The 20,151-nt window shown below is 38.3% G+C and overlaps 1 protein-coding gene across 3 annotated transcripts in view; it reads right to left on the reverse strand.

Annotated features, from left to right (window-relative positions):
* Positions 1-13,514: 13,514 nt before the first annotated feature.
* ubash3ba (ubiquitin associated and SH3 domain containing Ba) overlaps positions 13,515-20,151 on the reverse strand; it is a 46,643-nt gene continuing 40,006 nt past the window's right edge. The window contains exons 9-15 of one of the 3 annotated variants that reach the window (XM_053617994.1): positions 19,178-19,300; positions 17,754-17,846; positions 17,426-17,570; positions 16,987-17,093; positions 16,601-16,710; positions 13,887-14,043; positions 13,515-13,701 (exon numbers count right to left, since the gene is read on the reverse strand). In XM_053617994.1, the coding sequence (XP_053473969.1) occupies positions 13,906-14,043; positions 16,601-16,710; positions 16,987-17,093; positions 17,426-17,570; positions 17,754-17,846; positions 19,178-19,300 (716 nt within the window). In that variant the 3' untranslated portion in view covers positions 13,515-13,701; positions 13,887-13,905. Of the gene's footprint in view, positions 14,044-16,600; positions 16,711-16,986; positions 17,094-17,425; positions 17,571-17,753; positions 17,847-19,177; positions 19,301-20,151 lie in introns of all 3 variants that reach the window. The other 2 variants (XM_053617995.1, XM_053617993.1) reach the window with 2 other exon arrangements.

Here is a 20,151-nt window from a genome sequence, read left to right on the forward strand (position 1 = left end):
AGCCAATATCAGCAGTTTCTGAAATACTCAAACCAGCCCATGTGGCACTGGCACCAACAACCACACCATTATCAAAATCACTGAGATCACATTTTTCATCATTCTGATGTTTGATATGAACTTTAACTGAAGCTCTTTACCTGCACTTGCATGACTTTACGCACTGCACTGCTGCCACATGATTGGCTGATTGGATAACTGGATAATGAACAATTGTAAAGGAGTTCCTATTAAAGTGGACAGCTTAAAAAATAAAACAATTTATAATATTGCCTTTATAATTTAAGGGCAAAAACTCAAATGATCTAGTTATAAAACCATCAACCAAGTTTTTAAAGATAATATATGGGAGGAAAGTCCTCACCCTTTCTTTTTCTCTTCCTTTTCTCTTAATGTGTTTTCAGTGTCTATGTCAATCCAAATAGGAAAAATCTGAGCTCATTTCCCATTTTGTCTGGCAGACTTGATACACTTGGCCAGTTTTGCGCCAACATTCCAGACTGTTGTTGTCAAGCGAATTCAAATCATATAAATTGCTTTATATTTCATATTCTCAATGCATATTTCAGTTCTCATGTCAGAGACTGCTACCTAAAGTTACATTCACAGGTTAAAAGAAATAGGCTGATTGAGAAATAGACTGCTGCATAAGGCTTCAGGACAAAATAAAGATACTTTGAGGTAGCTTGGAAATTATTAAATAATTACAGTAGATCATTGGATGCTTATAATGTGCATACTGAAAAGCACATGAGGATTTTCTTTAAGGACTGTAAATGACTGATGACTTTAACCTCATCAAGATGTTATTCTTTTTTGTTTTGTTTTCATAATTTTTAATTATTTTTTAAATTATTATTATGATATATGGTTATTATGGTGCAACCGCCGTTAAATATAAAAAAAGAAGGATTATGTCTTTATGAGCACTTCATCAATTGTACAGGGTGTACCCTGCCTTGTGCCCGATGCTCCCTGGGACAGGCTCCAGGTTCCCCGTGACCCTGAAAAGAAGCAAGCGGTAGAAGATGGATGGATGGATGGATTTCTCTTTCACTTTATCCCTCTTGCTCTATATGTTCCTTTCTTATATTAGTCTCTTTTTCTCTCACCTTCTCACCTCTCTTTCTTCCCATTATTTGGTCTTTCTCTTCTTAATGTGAACATACAGTTCATCTTCGTTATAGTACTGTATACAGTTTTGGGTGTTTCATTTTTAATTTTATAAAAGCTTCAAGTGCAGTTAATTATTTATCATGCTGTACGTGCAAATAGACGACTGATTGAAGCTGTGGGCTGTGTCCAAAACCACATACTTACCTACTATATAGTAGCTATAATACATGTATATCTCCTACTATATAGGAGGTAAGTACGCTGTTTGGGACGCAGCCGTGCTCTCTTGTTTGCCGTGTGTGTACATGTCCTGAGGCAAAATGCGGTGAAAACTCCCACATGACGTTAATAGTGTGATTAAGGTGTGTACATGTCTGTAATGCACATCGATAATGTGACTAAAATAGGAATACTCCACGTCTTAATTTTATTTGTGTTTACTTCAAGTATAACTTTAATCAGATTAAAGTAATCAAAAAGCGCTGTTTACATGGTAGTTTCTTAATCAGAATATCGTCTTAATCAGGTTAATATTGGATTATTGTTGTCCATGTAAACATACTGAGTATCAGCATTAACTAATTCGAAAGGATATTAGAGTTGGTCATGTCCCAGAAGAAAAAAAAAACACCTGGCTTATCTTTTGTTACAGATAGATGGAGAGAAACTTTAGAAATTTTAACTTTTAATGTAAAGTCCTGTCTGTTGGGGTGATTAAAAAAAAAAAGTTTCAGTGTTCTATTAACAATATACCACTAACATGTGAAAGCAGACATTTACTCTGTCAGTTTGACCCCTTCTAGTCATTTTTGCTGTCTTTCTCTTTCAGTGTGTATGTATATATACACGAGCATACGTAAGTATCAGGGATGTGACAAAGCGATGGATACCTCAAAGCTGCACACAGGCACCCAACTGATACTTAAGGTTAAAGGTCATGAGAAAACCACGGCACAAAAGATCTTGTTCAGGGAATATTGGAGGGAAAGAAAGCACTTACATTCTGTGTGTCCATGTCTGTGTTTTAGCAAAATAGAAGAAGCAATAATACTTTTGTGTAGAAACATGGACATGTGATTGTTTACTCTGAAAGGAAAGTTGCCCCCAAGGTAATACAGGAAAACAAAAGAAAGAGATTTTTCCTCTTAGAGGTAACACTAGCCAATCTCCCCTGAAGCATTCAACATTTCCTAGACAAAACACATGGAGGAAGGGTACTGTTCACTCTCTTAGTGTGTTCATTCAAAGCTTGTCCAACTAGTCTATACAATATTTATTAGCTGTGTTTATTTATTAAACCACAGAGAGAACGATGATGTCTCTTTGTGCAATGTACAATATGACAATAATTACATTTAACTCCAGAAATATTGACGCCCTTCACCTGTTTTAAAATGACCTACACAGCTACAGTTAACATGTAGTGAAACATCTACTAGTGAGAATAATTACACAAAGCCCCTTCCTTCTTCTTTTATATACCTGGGTCTGTGCATGTTCGACTTCCCTCTCCAATTCAATCCTTTTATTAGGGTTTATATTTGGAGCCTGAGATAACCATTACAAAACATGTTTGTTTGTTTGTTTAGGTTCATTATATTGTTGATACATGTACAGCCAAGTTTGAACCTCTTGGCAGAGGAAACCAGGTTTTATACTAATTATCAAGAGCGCCTGCACCACCAGCCTCAAAACAGCACATAAGGCAAGGCAAGGGGGCGTCTCGGTTTTCAGTAGAGTTGCGAAACATTGATTTTTTGTTGTGTTTTTAACCATTTCTTTGTTGATTTGGCTCAAGTATGTTTGGCTCATCATCTTGTTCAAATCACTATCAATGATCAAATCTAAACCTCTTATCAGAGGCAACTAGGTTTTGGGCTGAAATATCTTGCTACTTAGCAGAATTCATGTTGCCATCAGCGGGTATCAGGTCCTTTTCCTTGAGATTTTGGGTTCATCTGACCATATCACACAATGCCAGTTGACGTTGTAATGACGCTTGGTGATGTTCGGTTGCTGCATTCTGTGGTTTGCACACAGGATGTGCTTCTTTCTGGCAAACATTCTAAATAGCTCGTTGTTTTAAATTTGGTAACTAATAATTTTGCCAACCACAGGAATCAGTTAAACTATACAATACTGAAATGATTGTTGGATTTGTCTTTGCTATACTATTGTTTTAAAAGTTGCCGATTGTACTGTTGTTTTAAAAATTTTAGTATTTGTTAGATTGCACATTACACTTTGTTTGGTTATATGTTATATGTATGTGATGTGATGGAAGTGTATATTGAAGGTATTTGGATTTAACTGTCTAAACTCCCAAACCCCCACCAGTTCTCTCAGTCAATTTCCCTTTCTGTTCCAGTCTTATTTAATCATACGCACACACGCACACACATACACACACATACACACACACACAGCTGTAAGATGGATAATCTTTAGCTGAGTTTCCACCGCGTTTACCCAGAACAATTGGTCCCAGGAACTTTTTTCAAGGGACCATTTGGTTCCTCCAGACCTTTGTTGTCTGCATTTCCATCACAGTCTAATGTACCGTGAAGATTAGGCAAATTAGTCCGGTGACGTACAGTATGACTGCGTGCGCCAAGCCCTGGCGAGGATATGAAGCCTCGAAGTATGGTTCAATCAAACTGATTATTGACACAAAGTAAGCTGAATTTAATGATGTAATGATGTAAAATGATTGCTCGGCTCATAAGAACAGATAGCAGGCTCTGATTGGAACACAAACCTTTGAATAGTAACAAAAGAGGTTGCTGTAATCACACTGGTGGCCTAGTGGTTAGGATTCTGTGCACTTCCTGCCGCAGCCCAAGTTCAATTCCTGGTCACGGAATGAAATTTTTTTTTTTGAATAAAGGTTCGTGATTTAAAAACCGGCAGACTATTTTCTGAAATCTGATAACAACACTGCAACAACAACAAGCATCGAGGAGATTCAAGCTGTGCTGCTGTTAATTGTGATGTATTTGCTAAAAAGGTCATCGAGATAACACTGGAAAAGAGACAAGTAGTGGTAGTAAAGTGAAATCAGAATGCTCGTAATGCTGAGCAAACGGATTTTATCAGCTGTATTTCATCGGTCCAACGGTCGTATTTTTTAAGAAACTCCATTGTGTTGATTCAAATCACAATAAACAACTGTTACTGTACGCACCGCAACAGACTTTTAAAAATGCTGGTTGAAAAAAAAATGCTGCGTGCACTCAACCAATCAGCATGTTCAGTGCCCAAGTCCCACCCCTGAACTTTAAAAAAGTACCACCTCCCAAGTAGTGACTTTCTGAGGGGGAAATATTTTACCCAGAACTTAATTTAGACCCTGGTTCCTGCAGTGGAAACACACCGAGTACCTCCAAAAGTCCCCAGTTCCTGGAGAAAGTTCCTGTGGTGGAAACGTGGCTTTTGCTTGAACCAGTGAGATCACAGAAAGGATCTAGAGCGTGACCACAACTCATAGATCACAGGCCACCTGACCTCTCACAGGTCGTTGCTCCAGAGGGTCGTGTGTGTGTGTGTGTGTGTGTGTAGGGATTGGGGAGGGGGGGTTTGGGGCATAAGCGTAGGCAGTGAGCGTAAATAATCTCAGAATGGAGGTCAGAAACTTACCTATTTAAAAAGGATCCAGAGGACTTTGGAACAGATTTGGATGAAAACCGCTGGATGAACTGCTTTGAATTTTACTGCATTTTCTACTGTGTAGAAGTGCAATACTTTCTGCACTTCTACACATAACTCAGCAGTTTCCTCTACAAATACAAGTACAGTTTGCATGTTCATTTGGTTATTTTTGGATTTTTTTAAATAATTGATATCACATTCAGAAACATTATTTTAATGTTTTCACTATTAATATTGTAACACAACTTTTAGCCAGTAAAAGTAAGGGTACATCAGCTATAGAGGTAAAAATAAATTTATAAAATAAAAATAAGTAAATAAAATAACTTTTTTTAAAAATTGGGTTCTTACACTTTCCTCGTGAAAATCCACAAGTTTTAAGACTTTTTCAGACTCTCCAGACATTTTAGATTTCTACACATTTAGTTTCCTATATTATTTATTAAAGCGGAATATACTGTAAGAAAGCATCTAAAAACAGATCTGGAACCTTAGGACTTACGTTGATAACAGTATATCTACACCCATCAGGCATAAAATTAAAACCACATAGAGGTGACGTGAATAACATTGATTATCACGTTACACTGGCACCACTATGTTTCAGATATATTAGACAACAAGTGAACAGTCAGTTCTCAAAAATTATATATTGGAAACAGGAAAAATGGGCAAATGACAAGGGATAAATTGTGTTGACTAGACGACTGGGTCAGAGCATCTCCAAAACGGCAGGTCTTGTGGGGTGTTCCTGGTATGCAGTGGTTAGTACCTACCAAAAGTGGTACAAGGGTTCACCGGTAAACCGGCGACAGGGTATTGGCTGCCCAAAACTCACTGCTGCATGTAGGGAGTGAAGGCTAGCCCGTCTGGTCGGATCCCACAGATGAGCTGCTGTAGAACAAATTGCTGAAAAAGTTAATGCTGGCTATGATAGAAAGCTTTCAGAACACACAGTCCATCCAACTGTGTATGAAGCTGCAGAGTCCGAGTGCCCTATACTGACCCCTGTACACCACTGAAAGCACCTACAATGGGCATGTGAGCACCAGAACTGGACCATGGAGAAATAGAAGAATGATCTGATAAATCATATTTTCTACATCATGTAGACAGCCGGGTGCATGTGCATTCCTTACATGGGGAAGAGATGGTACCAGGATGCACTATGGGAAGAAGGCAAGCCAGTGGAGGCAGTGTGATGCTCTGGGCAATGTTCTGCTGGGAAACCTTGGGTCCTACCACCTACCTAAAAATTGTTGCAGGCTAAAGACCCCCCTTCATGGCAACGGTGATAATGCACCCTGCAAAAATTGTTCAGGAATGGTTTGAAGAACACGAGAAAAAGTTCAAGGTGTTGAATTGGCCTCCCCAGATCTTAATCTGATCTTAATCTGATCTAGCATCTATGGGCTGTGCTGGATAAACACGTTCGATTCATGGAGGCCCCACCTCACAATTTTTAAGGATTTAAAGGACTTTTTAAGGATTTAAAGGATCTGCTTCTAACATCTTGATGCCAGATACCACAACACACCTTCAGAGGTCTTGTGGAGTCCATGCCTCGATGGGTCAGAGGTGTATTGGTGACACAAGGGGGACCTACACAATATTAGGCAGGTGATTTGAATGTTATGGCTGATCTGTCTGCTTCCTGGGATAGGCTCCAGGTTCCCCCGCGACCCTGAAAAGGAGTAAGCGGTTGAAGATGGATGGATGGATGGATGGATGGCTGATCTGTCTATATCTATAATATTCAGAAATTTTCTCATATGTTTTCTGAAATTCCACACATCTCGGTCTGTAAACGAGTACCTTTAAAATTTTTAAAATGTAAAATTTTTTTCAGACTTTCTCTATAAATGCATGGAGCACATGCCAACATATAGTAAACAGCAAAATGGGCCAGTGCACCGTTACTGGATTTGTACTGCCACCTAGTGGCAACTCTGCATATTCCAAGTGTGTCACTTCTTCTGAGGATTCTGTAGATGATTAAATTTGACAGTTGACAGAAACAGACCTTTCTCTTCCTTTCTTTCTCAGTTGCTCTCCCCAATCATATAACGACTAGCAACCAGAGACAGTGTTGGCTATCACATGCATTCTCCCAACATGTGAAGCCAGCCAACCGCATCTTTTCAAACTGCTGCTCATGCTGTCACATGACAGAGTAACACTCTCGCATCCATGAACTCACAGACACCTGTGATTGGTTAGCATCACTGTGATTGATGGAGGATGTTGTGCTACTCCAAAGCTGTTGTGCTATCAGTCTTTTTAAACAGTGATCCCACCTCACAGCTCTAGAATCCCTGGCTTGACTCTGAGCTTCGGTTACAGTTTGTATGGAATGTTACATGTTCCTTTTGTGTCTGTGTGGGTTTGCACTGGGTTATTCGGTTTCATCCCACCTCCCAGAAACATATCATTAAATGGATTCGTAACTCTAAATTGTCTTTGGTGTAAATGAGGTTTTTTTTTTTTTTTTTTTTTTAACAAAGATGTTTGCTGGATGAAACAATGTTTTGAAAAGGATATGCCACATTTTTACCATTACGTATACAGCAATATCACAATATTAATGGCATGACCACTATCACGCTGTTTTGTGTTTTTTTTCTTGGAACCCTCTACACAGAACCTTTAAGGGTTTCCCTCAGGGGCAAGCCTCTACAGTGCCCTTCACTAATATTGGCAACCTTGGTAAATATGAGCAAAGAAGTCTGTGAAATATTGTCTTTAATGTTTAACCTTTTGATCTTTTGTTTAAAAAATTCACAAAAATAATTGGCACCATTTTAGTCAATACTTTGTGATACCTCTCTTTGCCAAGATAACAGCTCTGAGTCTTCTCCTATAATGCCTGATGAGGTTGGAGAATACATGACAAGGGATCTGAGACCATTCCTCCATACAGAATCTCTCCAGATACTTCAAACTTCGAGGTCCACACTGGTGGACTCTCCTCTTCAGTTCATCCCACAGGTTTTCTATGGGTTTCACGTCAGGGGACTGGGATGGCCATGGCAGGACCTTGATTCTGTGGTCAGTAAACCATTTTTGTGTTGATTTTGATGTATGTTTTGGATCATTGTCCTGCTGGAAGATCCAACAACGGCCCATTTTAAGCTTTCTGGCAGAGGCAGTCAGGTTTTCATTTAATATCTGTTTATATTTGATAGAGTCCATGATGCCATGTATCCTCACAAAATGTCCATGGCTACCTCTCTGTCTGCACCAAAACCACCTCTGGTGTTTATTGCCAAAAAGCTCTATTTTGGTTTCATCTGACCATAGAACTCGATCCCAGTTTGAAGTTCCAGTAGTGTCTGGCAAACTGAAGACACTTGAGTTTGTTTTTGGATGACAGTAGAGGCTTTTTTCTTGAAACCCTTCCAAACAACTTGTGGTGATGTAGGTGACTTCAGATAGTAGTTTTGGAGATTTTCTGACCCCAAGACGAAACTAACTCCTGCAATTCTCCAGCTGTGATCCTTGGAGATTTTTTGGCCACTTGAACCATCCTCTTCACAGTGCCCTGAGACAATACAGACATGCGTCCAATTCCAGGTTCATTCATAACATTTCCAGTTGACTGGAACTTCTTAATTATTGCCCTGATGGTGGAAATAGGCATTTTCAATGCTTTTGCTATATTCTTATAGCCACTTCCCATTTTGTGACGCTCAGGAACCTTTTGCCGCACATCACAACTATATTCCTTGGTCTTACCCATAGTTATGAATGACTAAGGGAATTTGGCCTATGTGTTACCTCATATTTATACCCTTGTGAAACAGGAAGTTATGGTTGAACAATTTCCTGTTTCTAATCACTCAGGTGTACTAAAAAAAAATTAATATTGTGAATAGGAATATACTTCAAATATATTTTTCTCATATGAATTCATAGGGGTGGCAGTTGTTGCACACCCATATTTAATAAAGACATTTTTTCAATAAACCTGTGTTGTGTTTGCAATTGTCTGATATCCATGCGAGCAGAGTATTTTTGTCTTTAAAGAAAAGATCAAAAAGGTTAAAAAAAATAAATTTTTCACAGCCTTCTTTGCTCATATTTACCAAGGGTGTCAAAATTAGTGAAGGACACTGTAGATATGAGTTCTTTTCTGTATATACAATAATATTGTTATATGGCACCACTAGAAGCAATGCATTTGACACTGAAGTTCATGATAGGGTCTCCCTCCTTGTGCCCCGAGTTCCCTGGGATAGGCTCCAGGCTCCCCCGTAACCCTGTGTAGGATAAGCAGTACAGAAAATGGATGGATGGATGGAGTTCACGTTCAGTACAATTACAACCTCCAGTAGACCCACTTCATCCCACACCACTCAGACTTCACAAATCTCATGGTGATAAAACATTTATTTTTCAAACATTGTTAATATCTTTTAAGCAGATAACTTGCAAAATAATCTGAAATAATTTTACAGAGATAATCCTTTGCAGCAAAATATAACAATCTTCTGGAACACATCCCTGGAATGCATAAGAATCAAAGTAATAATTTAACTACACAGAACACAACTTGCAGTGTACTCATGTGTACTTACTTCAAGTAAAGAAATTACCTGTAAGGAGTGAACTGTGTGTTTTCATGCATGCTTCAGCTGGTGTGTGGACTCACGGTCAGAAGCTGCTCTTTAATGACCGTGAGTAACAATAGCAGCTTAAACAGCATGTCACTGAATATGAATATATGATTTACACACAACAGTCGAACTAATCTCACATGGTTATTGATGACACCATCAGCTATTTGTTATTCCTGCCATTATTGGTTTACCAACTTACTACTCATCTGTACAAAGGCTTCCTATCTGTGGTTTTATGTTTTTGTTCAACCGCCTCATTTTTTCACTTCCCAGTCAAAATATTCAGTAAAGTTTGTTTCAGTTTGTCTTCTTGTTTCTATAGTTTTTATTCAGCACTGTTATAAACCTAGTCACACTGAAATTTCCTTCATTTAAATAGTAAATTGTGACCAAACAGGTGAAGCTTTATTTAGGACCAAGTTCCTGTTCCACTGCTGTTTTGAACCCACACTTGTCGACTTTTTCTGCTTTCTCTTTGCCACTTTTATGAATGTTTATTAACTTAAGCTAAGAATATTATGTGGCCACTTGGAAAAACACAAGTTTCACATTAACAAGTTAACAAAAAGCTGAGTAAAGCTGTTTACAAGAGCAAAATTAGAGCAGGCATCATCAACTGGCGGGCCACGATCTGGACGCACATCCAGTGAAGTATATTAGTAGACCGAACTGAATACTTGAAAAATACTGTAGCAGAACCGATACACTTGGCTATAGTTCAGTGACTTTATTTTTCTAAACAGCATGGCTTCTGTAGCGGATCCTGTGTTGTAGCCAATCACATACATTTATGTAAATTATTTAGCTGAAGGTAGCTCATCGGACCAGAGACTAGCTAGTGGGCTATAGCCATTAGGAAAGAAAAGGGGAGAGTTTTCACAGATTTTCATACAGGTTTCATTTTATTTACTGTCTTTGGTTTGATTAGATAGCTGAAGAAATGGCTTGTTTCAGAAGTGGTAATCTAATCATTAATACATAAGCATTAAATTGTAAATGTCATAACTGTTTTGTCATGTTGGTTATCTTTGTAAGCATTTTAGTTATCAAGGAATTGTAAGTAACTCGACCCTTACAAATTTTAGTCGAATACCCCGGCTACATAATATTTAATTTTTTAAAACTAACACTGAATTGTTGCTTTCAGATGGGAATTTATAAAGCAAACTTGTCTATTTGTACATTATTCTGCCTGCCAATTGCAAGCAGGCTAGTCAGCAACCCAAACGTTGTACACGACATAAATGAAAGAGCCTGTAGAAACTGTTAAGGAAATGTGTCCAACTACATGACTGCTCTCACTGCTAAGATGTTCATGGAAACACTGAGAGTGTGAGCTTCCACCCGTGTGATGTGGGTGACTGCGAAGGGAAGTTGACAAGAGTGTATTAAAACAGCAGTAAAACCCGGGGATACTACTCAGAATCTTAGTAATTTCTGAGTCATCCTCTCTCACGATCAAGTGCATGGTTGACTTATTAGCATTAAGGAGCCATTAGCATTTCCTCCAGCTCTTTTTAACCGACAGCAATATGAGAATGATGTGTGAATGCAGCCATTTTGGAAGAACGATCACTATGTAATTTGGCATTTTATGTTCATCAAGTGGCATTTTCATCTCAAGTAGAGCAATCTCTCTCTCGTTCTCTCTCTCTCTCTCTCACACACACGCATTCACGCATTCACACACACACACACACACACACACACACACACACACACACACATATTCAAACATACTTCATTAAACTCACATATACAGCTTCACAGGAAGCAAATTCTTCAGAAAGAGTAACAATTGAAGTCACCGCAACTAGAAGCAGGAAGTTTTAAGAACTTTAAATAAAGTGTGAACATAATCAGTTCTTAGCTGTATAATTGGGAAGAAGTGAACATCATTTAAAAGACATTACATTATTTAGAAGACAAAAAATTAGTTTGAGGCTCACGTCACAACTGAGGGATTAATAACACAAAGATAAAAATGCATGCCTCTGATTATAAAAATTAGTTTGACAAATTATGCATAACCATCCAGTAAACTGAGTCCATACTTGGTACAACATCAAACAGATTCACAAAATTTGTATTAAAAATCATAAAATGTGATATAGAACGTGTAGACTTGGCATGTTGGTCAACCTGATGTTCACAATTAAACTAGCATAAGACCCAAAACTACACAAACGGATCAGGAAAAAGACTTGCAAAGGCTTATGTGTATAGCACAAATAAGGGACAGTGGGATTTGGTGATGAGGTTGGGTTGGGTTGGGGCAGTGGGACTGCATGTTTTAAATTTGCTACACTTTCATTCCTCTGCTTGCAAAACAGAGTGAAAAGCAAAAAAAATACTTTATATGAAGCACCAGAAAAATTCTTAGCAGTTATGCTATGAATAGATAAATAAATGCAATTAAATGCTTGTCATCTGAGAATGAAAAGCATAAAATAGTTTGACGTGTGCTACTATGTACAGACGTGTACTTGTTTGTGGACTACTTCCCAAGTTCCTCTCCGAAAAAGTAAGGCTTCCTGAATGACCTGTTGCTTGTAAAGGACTTATCAAGAATTTCCATTCCATGATATAGTGAGGTTAAAAAAAAAAAAAGTCTGATTTTGTTACCAAGAATTGCTTTCAACATTTTAACAGAACTTCAAATTATATTTAGCCGACAGGATTACGTTATTATGTGCTATATAACTTATCAAAAGGTTCTTATTAACCGAATGCTGTAAGTGTAATAAAGTATAACGCATAGAGAACAGTAATCGAGGAAAATGAGGTTAAGGTATTAAGAGACAATTAACCCTGTGTGTTCTGGGTGTACATAGTGACTGTTTGAATGCTTCATATACACTTCATGGCCAAAAGTATGTGGACACGTGACCATCACACCCATTTGTGCTTGTTGCACCCTTTTAGCAGATTTAGCCTGTGGTTATAATAACATCCACTCTTCTGGGAAGGTTTGCCATTAGATTTTGGAGCATGGCTATGGGGATTTGTGTTCGTTTAGCCACAAGGGCAATGGTAAGATCAGACACTGATTTTGGGTGAGGAGGCCCAGGGTGCAGTCAGTATTCCAACTCATCCCAAAGGTGTTCAGTGAGGTTGAGGACTTTGTGCAGGCTACTCGAGTTCTTCCACTCCAACCTTGTCTTCATGGAGCTCGCTTTGTGCACAGGAACACTGTCATGCAGGAACAGGTTTGGGTCCCTTAGTTCCAGTGAAGGGAAATTCAATTTTGTTGCTACAGTTTGGGGAAGAAAAACATATGGGTGTGATGGTCCACATACTCCTGGCCATGTAGTGTCCATCACTTTATATACTGAAGTAAATGTGTGTGAACAGGGTTTTCTTATGATGAATTCCCAAACAGTTTCAATATAATTGTTGACGAATTCAAAACAGTGCTTGATGGTCGACTCAGACTTTTTGACGAGACCGTTTGAACTACTGGTTCTCAAATGGTGTCTGGGGTCCATTATTTTATTATTATTTTTAACTTTTTTGCAGTGATGGAAATCACAACCCATTATTATCAAAGTCATTATATTTATAATAGAGTTCTTATAGCTATTAACCTCTTTGACTGGTCATTTGTATCAAATGGGTTTAGACCAAATGTCAATAACTCAAAGGCAAGTTTCAGGAATAGAAAGCACCAAGGCTGTAATAAATAGGCAAAAAATATTAGGTATATCTTTAAATAATTAACCTAATTTGAATAGTTGGATTAAACTTAGAGGAGGCATGACATGTATCTTATAGTTAAAGGGGACCCTGGCTGCAAAAAGTTTGAGAACCCTTGGTTTATTCATATTGTTCATGCAAAAGTGATGAACTGCTAAAATAAGCCCTATACCAACTTCATCCTGAGGCGAACTCGGTGTCTGAGAAGACATGTCAGCTTCTTTCATCTCTGATTGTCATGCTTGAGTTTCGTCTCTTGTGCTTGATTTCCGTTGACAAGATATTTGAAAAGTAGCCTGGAAGCTTGGTGCAAAATGCTGAACATGTTTGCTTTTCTCACAGTGTGTTTGGCGGCGGCCATGTTCCCTTTGCTGCATCAGTTTTACAAGGGCGTGCAAGGCTGTTTAGGAGGGTGGCCATCTTGGAAGCGTCGGTTGATGTACTTTCAATGCAGCTAGCGTGCTCTTGCTGAGATGGGAAACACGTGGAAGTCATCAGCTACTTTATGAACACAGCAGCCTTGAACTTTCACACTAATCCATGTCAGTCAAGCAGTAAACATGCCCTGTAAGAAGGGCATGACACAAATGTACGAGCGTAGTTATGGACACAGACATCATTGCTGCAACACACAAAGATGTACAGAATCAGAATGGTATAGTGCAGCAGAGAGGCTGCTGTATGCAAGCTTGTGTTTGCTCTGTGTAAGATCTAATGGTGCACCAGCAGCACTGAGTGGAAGAAGAGCGTGAATGACAGCGTGATTCTCAGCTGCCTTTGGCGAGAAGAGCTAAAAGGTGGGCTAACCGAAAGAAGGCGGAGCCTATCAGTCCTGCAGCAGAGTTTCCCTCCAGTTGAAGCTGTGATTGGGCCCATGAGTCAGTGGGAGGATGGGTGGGTCCACAAGTTGCCATACCCCAGTCTCGCCCATCTCTTCACAGGCACAGAAACCCAAGTAAGGGATCTGGAGGAATGGAGAAACGTTAAGTGAGACTGTAGACAGATTAGATATTATTAGATTAACTTCCTTTGAGCTTTACATAAAAATCATTCACAATTTTCAGTAAAATAAGCAGCATTTGGTTGCAGACACCATGTAATAAACTGATTGATGTAGCAGGCGTTTTCATTTCCCATGTTTGTGCTGTCTCTAAAATGGTACGACAGTGCCTCCTAGTGGTTCAGTACACAGTCTTGCGCCAGCTTCTTTGTATGTTGCTTGACAAAGCCAAAGAAAGATAAAGTGACTTATACCACACTTAATAATTATTATAATGCAAAAAATTGCTTTATGTTTTCATGCTTTAAGTTTGCTAGTCTGATTTCTCCTACAGAACTGCTGATATCTATTGGTCAGGTTTAAATTAATGTGCTCACTATAATACTTTGTAATACACCGTTATCATTTCTATAGTAACAACTCGCACAGGAATTTGTATTGCAGCCTATCCCATAAACACATTTTAAAATGTGTATAGTTGATATGGTGATGTTTTTTGGGGGGGGGATGAGACATATATATTTAGCAGTTTTGGAAGGACTCTCCAGTGTAGGCACATGGTAATAGTATGTTTTCCGGCATGGGAAAGTTTTCAGTATAAAGGGCTTTTGCGGTTTCAAAGTAACATGTGACCAGCTGCATTTTTTTGTGGTAAGGTATCACATCATCCTTTCATGTTTTATTCCTTTGGTTTATTTGTGTACTCATATAAAGAAAACATGCAGTTTCATTGATCATCTAAATTTAGGTGTAATTCAGTCTTTGTTATAGATAGACTTACATGAAATAAAAATGTACAAAATATATGTGAGAAATGGGGGCACGGTTTGTCTCACGCCTCTAGGTGTTGGATAAGCGGTACAGAAAATGGATGGATGGATGGATGGATAGATGTGAATGCCATGGGAGGCAATGGATCACCATATATCTCTGTATCACATCTCAATGCCAAAGTACACTTTAATTATAAAGTTACTTAGAAACTACACCTACTTAAATTAAGCCGAGCCGACTTGTTCAGTTTATCCTTTAAACCTTGTGCATGCTTTCTTTAGATGACAGCTCAAATTAACCAAAACAGTAATCACAATAATTGAGAACAAATGAAAATCAGAGAACTTGGGATAGCAAATTAAGAGGAGGAAAAAGTCAATTATATCCAGGCATTAGGATTTTGAGTCGTACATTAAGTATCAGGGTAAATCAAAAGGAATGTTTCATGGATGTTTCACAACATTAAATGCAACTGAATTCAGAAAAATTGCATAAAATGTTGTTCTTTAATATATATGAGTTATAAGAAGAATAAAACACTTTGGGACATGCAGGTATAAGATAATCCTCAACTTCAGGGTGGTAACGCAACACACACGCCTCACACAGCCCTGCCCCGGATTATTATATGACCAGTAGTGTTTAATTCTTTACATATGCAACATTTCTAAATGCCTAATATAATCCTGTTTAAACTGCATAAGCCTTCTCTAACTTTTTTCCTGAACAGGTTTATTCTTACCAACTTGATCTCTTTGCAAGAAGAAGAAAAAAGTAGTGAACAATCAATTTCAGCTACCTCTGTAAACTAAATGGGAAAAGAGCCCAGTTCATAATACATCTGTTCGGCCTGCAAATTTTTTAAAAATAAAATATTATATTACAATATATAGTGTCTCTCTCTCTCATATATATATATATATATATATATATATATATATATATATATAGATAGATAGATAGATAGATAGATAGACAGATAGATAGATAGATAGAGAGAGACTCATTTTGTCTCCATATTAGCTAGAATACTGGTCACTACTGCACATGTGAATTTTATAAGATTTCACAGCCATCAGTAGGCTGTCTCACCACACTGGTTTGAGACACGCAAGAGTTTTAGTATAAGATACAGATACATGCAGTATTGTGTAGACATTGTCTAACTGTGTAGTATTGCAAACATCCCACCTCTCCCAGAAGTTCCGGGAGTCTCCCACATATTGATAGCGTTTCCCCGATACCCGCAAATTATATACAATATCCCGGGAATCAATATTTTTTAGAGCGAGCTAGAGAGAGACCAGACAATTTCTAATAGTAGATGGGCTCTGGAGAGACATACGAGAGCGCGAGTGACAGGACATAACGAGAGAGTGGCAGAGAGTGTATCCTGATTGGACTCTCTTTCTGCTAACTAGACCTATCAGTTTTATCTGTGGGCAGGCTTTACAGTCGACCTCTCTTAGTTCAGTGTACCACTGTAGTTCAGTAACGCTGTAGTGTCCAAAAACTTCACCCCAGACTACATTAAAGTGTACGGTGGAGCTACCTCCCTGAAAGGAGTTTTTGCAATGTGGGATATCTGGTATGGGTCACAAATCAGTCTGACTGCAGGAGCAGCACATCTAGGCTAAAATAATGAATTGGGCATGCTTCATTTTGTTAAAGAAAATGCTTCTTTGTAATGATAAACAAAAACAGAGAAATGTTGTAAATGTGTTTAGAAATGAGAAATTTAACAGACCTTTCGGACCACTTGCACAAAGTCTTTGGCGTTCTGTGGGCTGAGGCCCTGCATCTGGCGCGTACAGGCCTCTAAAGACGAAGCGTGGGCCACTATCAGCACTGTGTTTCCTGTTCACAAAACCACATGGAAAACATAAATCTGAAAACACACCCACTTAAGCAGTTCAAAGCGGGTCATTAGAGAATATACTTTATGCACTCATGTTACTTTAGCTGTTATACTTTTGCCTGTAATACATTAGGAACACACAATAGGAAATATTTCCTGAATGGAGCATTTAATAGGTTTGACTTTGCTTGCATCGCTTTTCAAAGAACACGGCGAGAAGACTGAATGAATTGTGTCCTGTATCCAAGACAGAAAAGACCAGCAGTGCTCCTTACCCAGGGCTTTACACTCGGCTAGGATTTCCCGCGTCACTTGGAAACTGCGGGTGATGTAAGTGTCGTACGACTCTGACACAGTCAGCTTGCTGATGGGAATATGAGGTCTAGGCACAAGAGACGATACAGTCTTCACCCAGACATCAAAAAACACTCCTTTATCACAATGCCTTCCACTTCTCAGTAATCCAGTCAAAGAACTGATCTACTTCGGTATTACCTGGTCTTAAAGCTCGCCAGTCATTACTCTAGGCCACATTAGATATTCAGAGATTGTCATGCGTCTGACCAAGAGGTAAAGATACCGTTCACTCCAAGAAGATTCATGCACAAATCTGGATTTACTTCATGTCACTTAACCTTAATGCACATTTTTTTTCTTTGGCCCATTTTTGGCCCCAGAGTGTATGATCAGTAATGAATATTTTTGAATAAGAACCTGTAGGTTGTGTCCACAACTAAGTTAGCAGCTGCCAGTTCAGCAGGTGGAATCCAGGCAGGTAAGGATGAACCCGATACCCATTTGGTCCACTCAAACAGTCCAGGTTCAACCCGTATTTTAGTCTTCCCATCCTGCTGAAGCCCTGGGAGAAGAAATAGAGAGAGAGAGAGCGAGAGAGAGGTGAGTGAGTAGAAAATAAGAACCTTTAAAAGCAAATGGGGAGAAATAGTAACAGAGGAAATAGCCAAAGTGCTTGGTCATTGTGAGTGAAGGTCAGAGGGCTAAAGGGAGTGATGGAGAGTGAAAGAGATAATGGCAAGTGTACCTCGGAGGATATTATGGGCTGTCTGGACACATCGCAAGGAGGGCGAGCAGTACACAAAGTCGATAACTGTGTGACTCTCAAACAGGGCCTCTCCTAAATAGAACAAAAGAATACATACACATACAGTTTTTCAACAGAGTGGATTTAGTATTAGTCTCTGGAAATAATAATAATAATAATAATAATAATAATAATAGTTTTAGTCATATAGTGGTGCTTGAAAGTTTGTGAACCCTTTAGAAATGTGTAGATTTCAGCCTAAATATGACCTAAAACAGGAGGGTAACAGTGGTCTTGAATTTCTTCCCTTTGTACACAATCTGTCTGATTGTGGATTGGTGGAGTCCAAACTCTTTAGAGATGATTTTGTAACCCTTTACAGCCTGATGAGCTTCAAGAACTCTTTTTCTGATGTCCTCAGAAATCTCCTTTGTTCATGCCATGATACACTTCCACAAACATGTGTTGTGAAGCTCAGACTTTGATAGATCCCTGTTCTTTAAATAAAAAAGGATGCTCACTCACACCTGATTGTAATCCCATTGATTGAAAACACGAGACTCTAATTTCACCTTCAGATTAAACTGCTAATCCACATACTTTTGCAACGCACAGATATGTAATATTTTAATATAGGATAATTTTCCTTAATAAATAAATGATCAAGTCTAATATTTTTGTCTCATTTGTTTAATTGGAACCTCTTTGTCTACTTTCAGGACATCTGAGGATGTTTTAGGTCATATTTATGCAGATATACACCACTGTATTTTGATTACTGTTAGTTACACAGTTATAGCTTTAGTTGATGAGAAACTGCAGCAATTTTAGTCACTCAACTACATGTTTTAGTACATGTCTTCAAACGTCTTGAATAGGCATTCATTTCAATCTTTAATTCCACCTCCCTCTCACTTCACAAATTCATTTTGCCGTCAATGGCTTCCTAATGTGCACTGTGCCTACAGCGGAAAACTGATTAACATTACTTTACCAAGCTCACTACATTTACTATACTGTTCACTACACTTTAAAAACTTCATAACTGTAATTAATCGCTTCCAGTTGAGTGATCTTGGTGGGGTGTATTTTATCACAAAAATAATGTTGCTGCAACTAAGAAAGGTTGCCAATGACACCAAGTTTAAAATAACAGCAGCTGCAACCACAAAGCTTTAACGTTAGTTTAGCTAACCAGATCAGAGAAAGAAGGAGGTATTGGGTACATCGATCAGCGAACAAGCAACCTGTGTCACCTGGCATACAATGCTGATATTAATACTACATTATATAGTTTTGTCTTACAAAGAGCACCTATTGCATGCAAATTACAATTACTCAAGAGTTTTTGACAAAACTAATTGGCAGTGAGAAATTATAAAGTGTTTTCAGGTTGATACCGAGTGTTTCTGTATAATACTGACCCACTAATCGAGCCTGCGTGGCTCCAAACACAGTGATAGGACAGTCCTTATCATACTCCCTGTACCCTCCACTCCGCGCTGGAAGACTACCCGGCATATTGAGGTTGGATCGGACATAACGACCTGGAACGCATTTGCACACAAGGACGCACGTTATTAAAAACAGGCACAATGAACAGAATAGTGTCCAATGTACTAGGTGCAGACTTACAGGTGATCAGTGCTGAGTTTGTCTCATCAAGGTTAATGCTGTGTATATCTTTTCTTTGTCTCTCAGAAATGAATTAAATCTAGTGGAGCTTAAAGTTAATGTTATAGAAACAACATTACATGGTCAGGTTCATTTGAGTCTAGCAGTCAAGTAATGTTAGCTATGAAATTCAGGAAGCTAAATACTCTAATAAAATACTCTGGAGAGTTATTGTGCCAGCTTATTATAGGTTTATATTATCTTTCTTGTTTCGATAGTAACAGACCAATCACAGACTTTTAAAGATTTTTACAATGTTATTTGTTTTACAAAGAAAAACAGATATTAGATGATATGGTGAAGTTTTCTATGAGGAGATTTTTATTTAACATTTATAGAAGGAGTCTACAAGTTTCAGCACTTTGTAATGGTTTTCCACCATGGGAGAGTCTTCAGGACAAGGAAGTTTGTGGTTTCTTTGTAATATAACAAGCTGTGCTGTTTTTGTGTGTGTGTGTGTGTGTGTGTGTGTGTGTGTGTGTGTGTGTGTGTGTTTTTCTCTCCAAGATGCAACTATAAGCTACAATATGCTGGTTGGGTTTTTTTTTTTTCTTCAATTAATAAAATGCGATCATTGGTTGCTGTGGTATAAGAGGAATAAAAGACTTTTAATAGACTAGTTGTTAAGTATATTACTAAAAAAAAATGTACTGTATGCAAGTAAAATATATGCAAATAGATGCAAATAGATCCAATTTACTGTCAATATGTGTGTACAAACTAT

Source organism: Ictalurus furcatus, chromosome 28 (genome assembly GCF_023375685.1).
Source record: "Ictalurus furcatus strain D&B chromosome 28, Billie_1.0, whole genome shotgun sequence".
Classification (NCBI taxonomy): domain Eukaryota; kingdom Metazoa; phylum Chordata; class Actinopteri; order Siluriformes; family Ictaluridae; genus Ictalurus; species Ictalurus furcatus.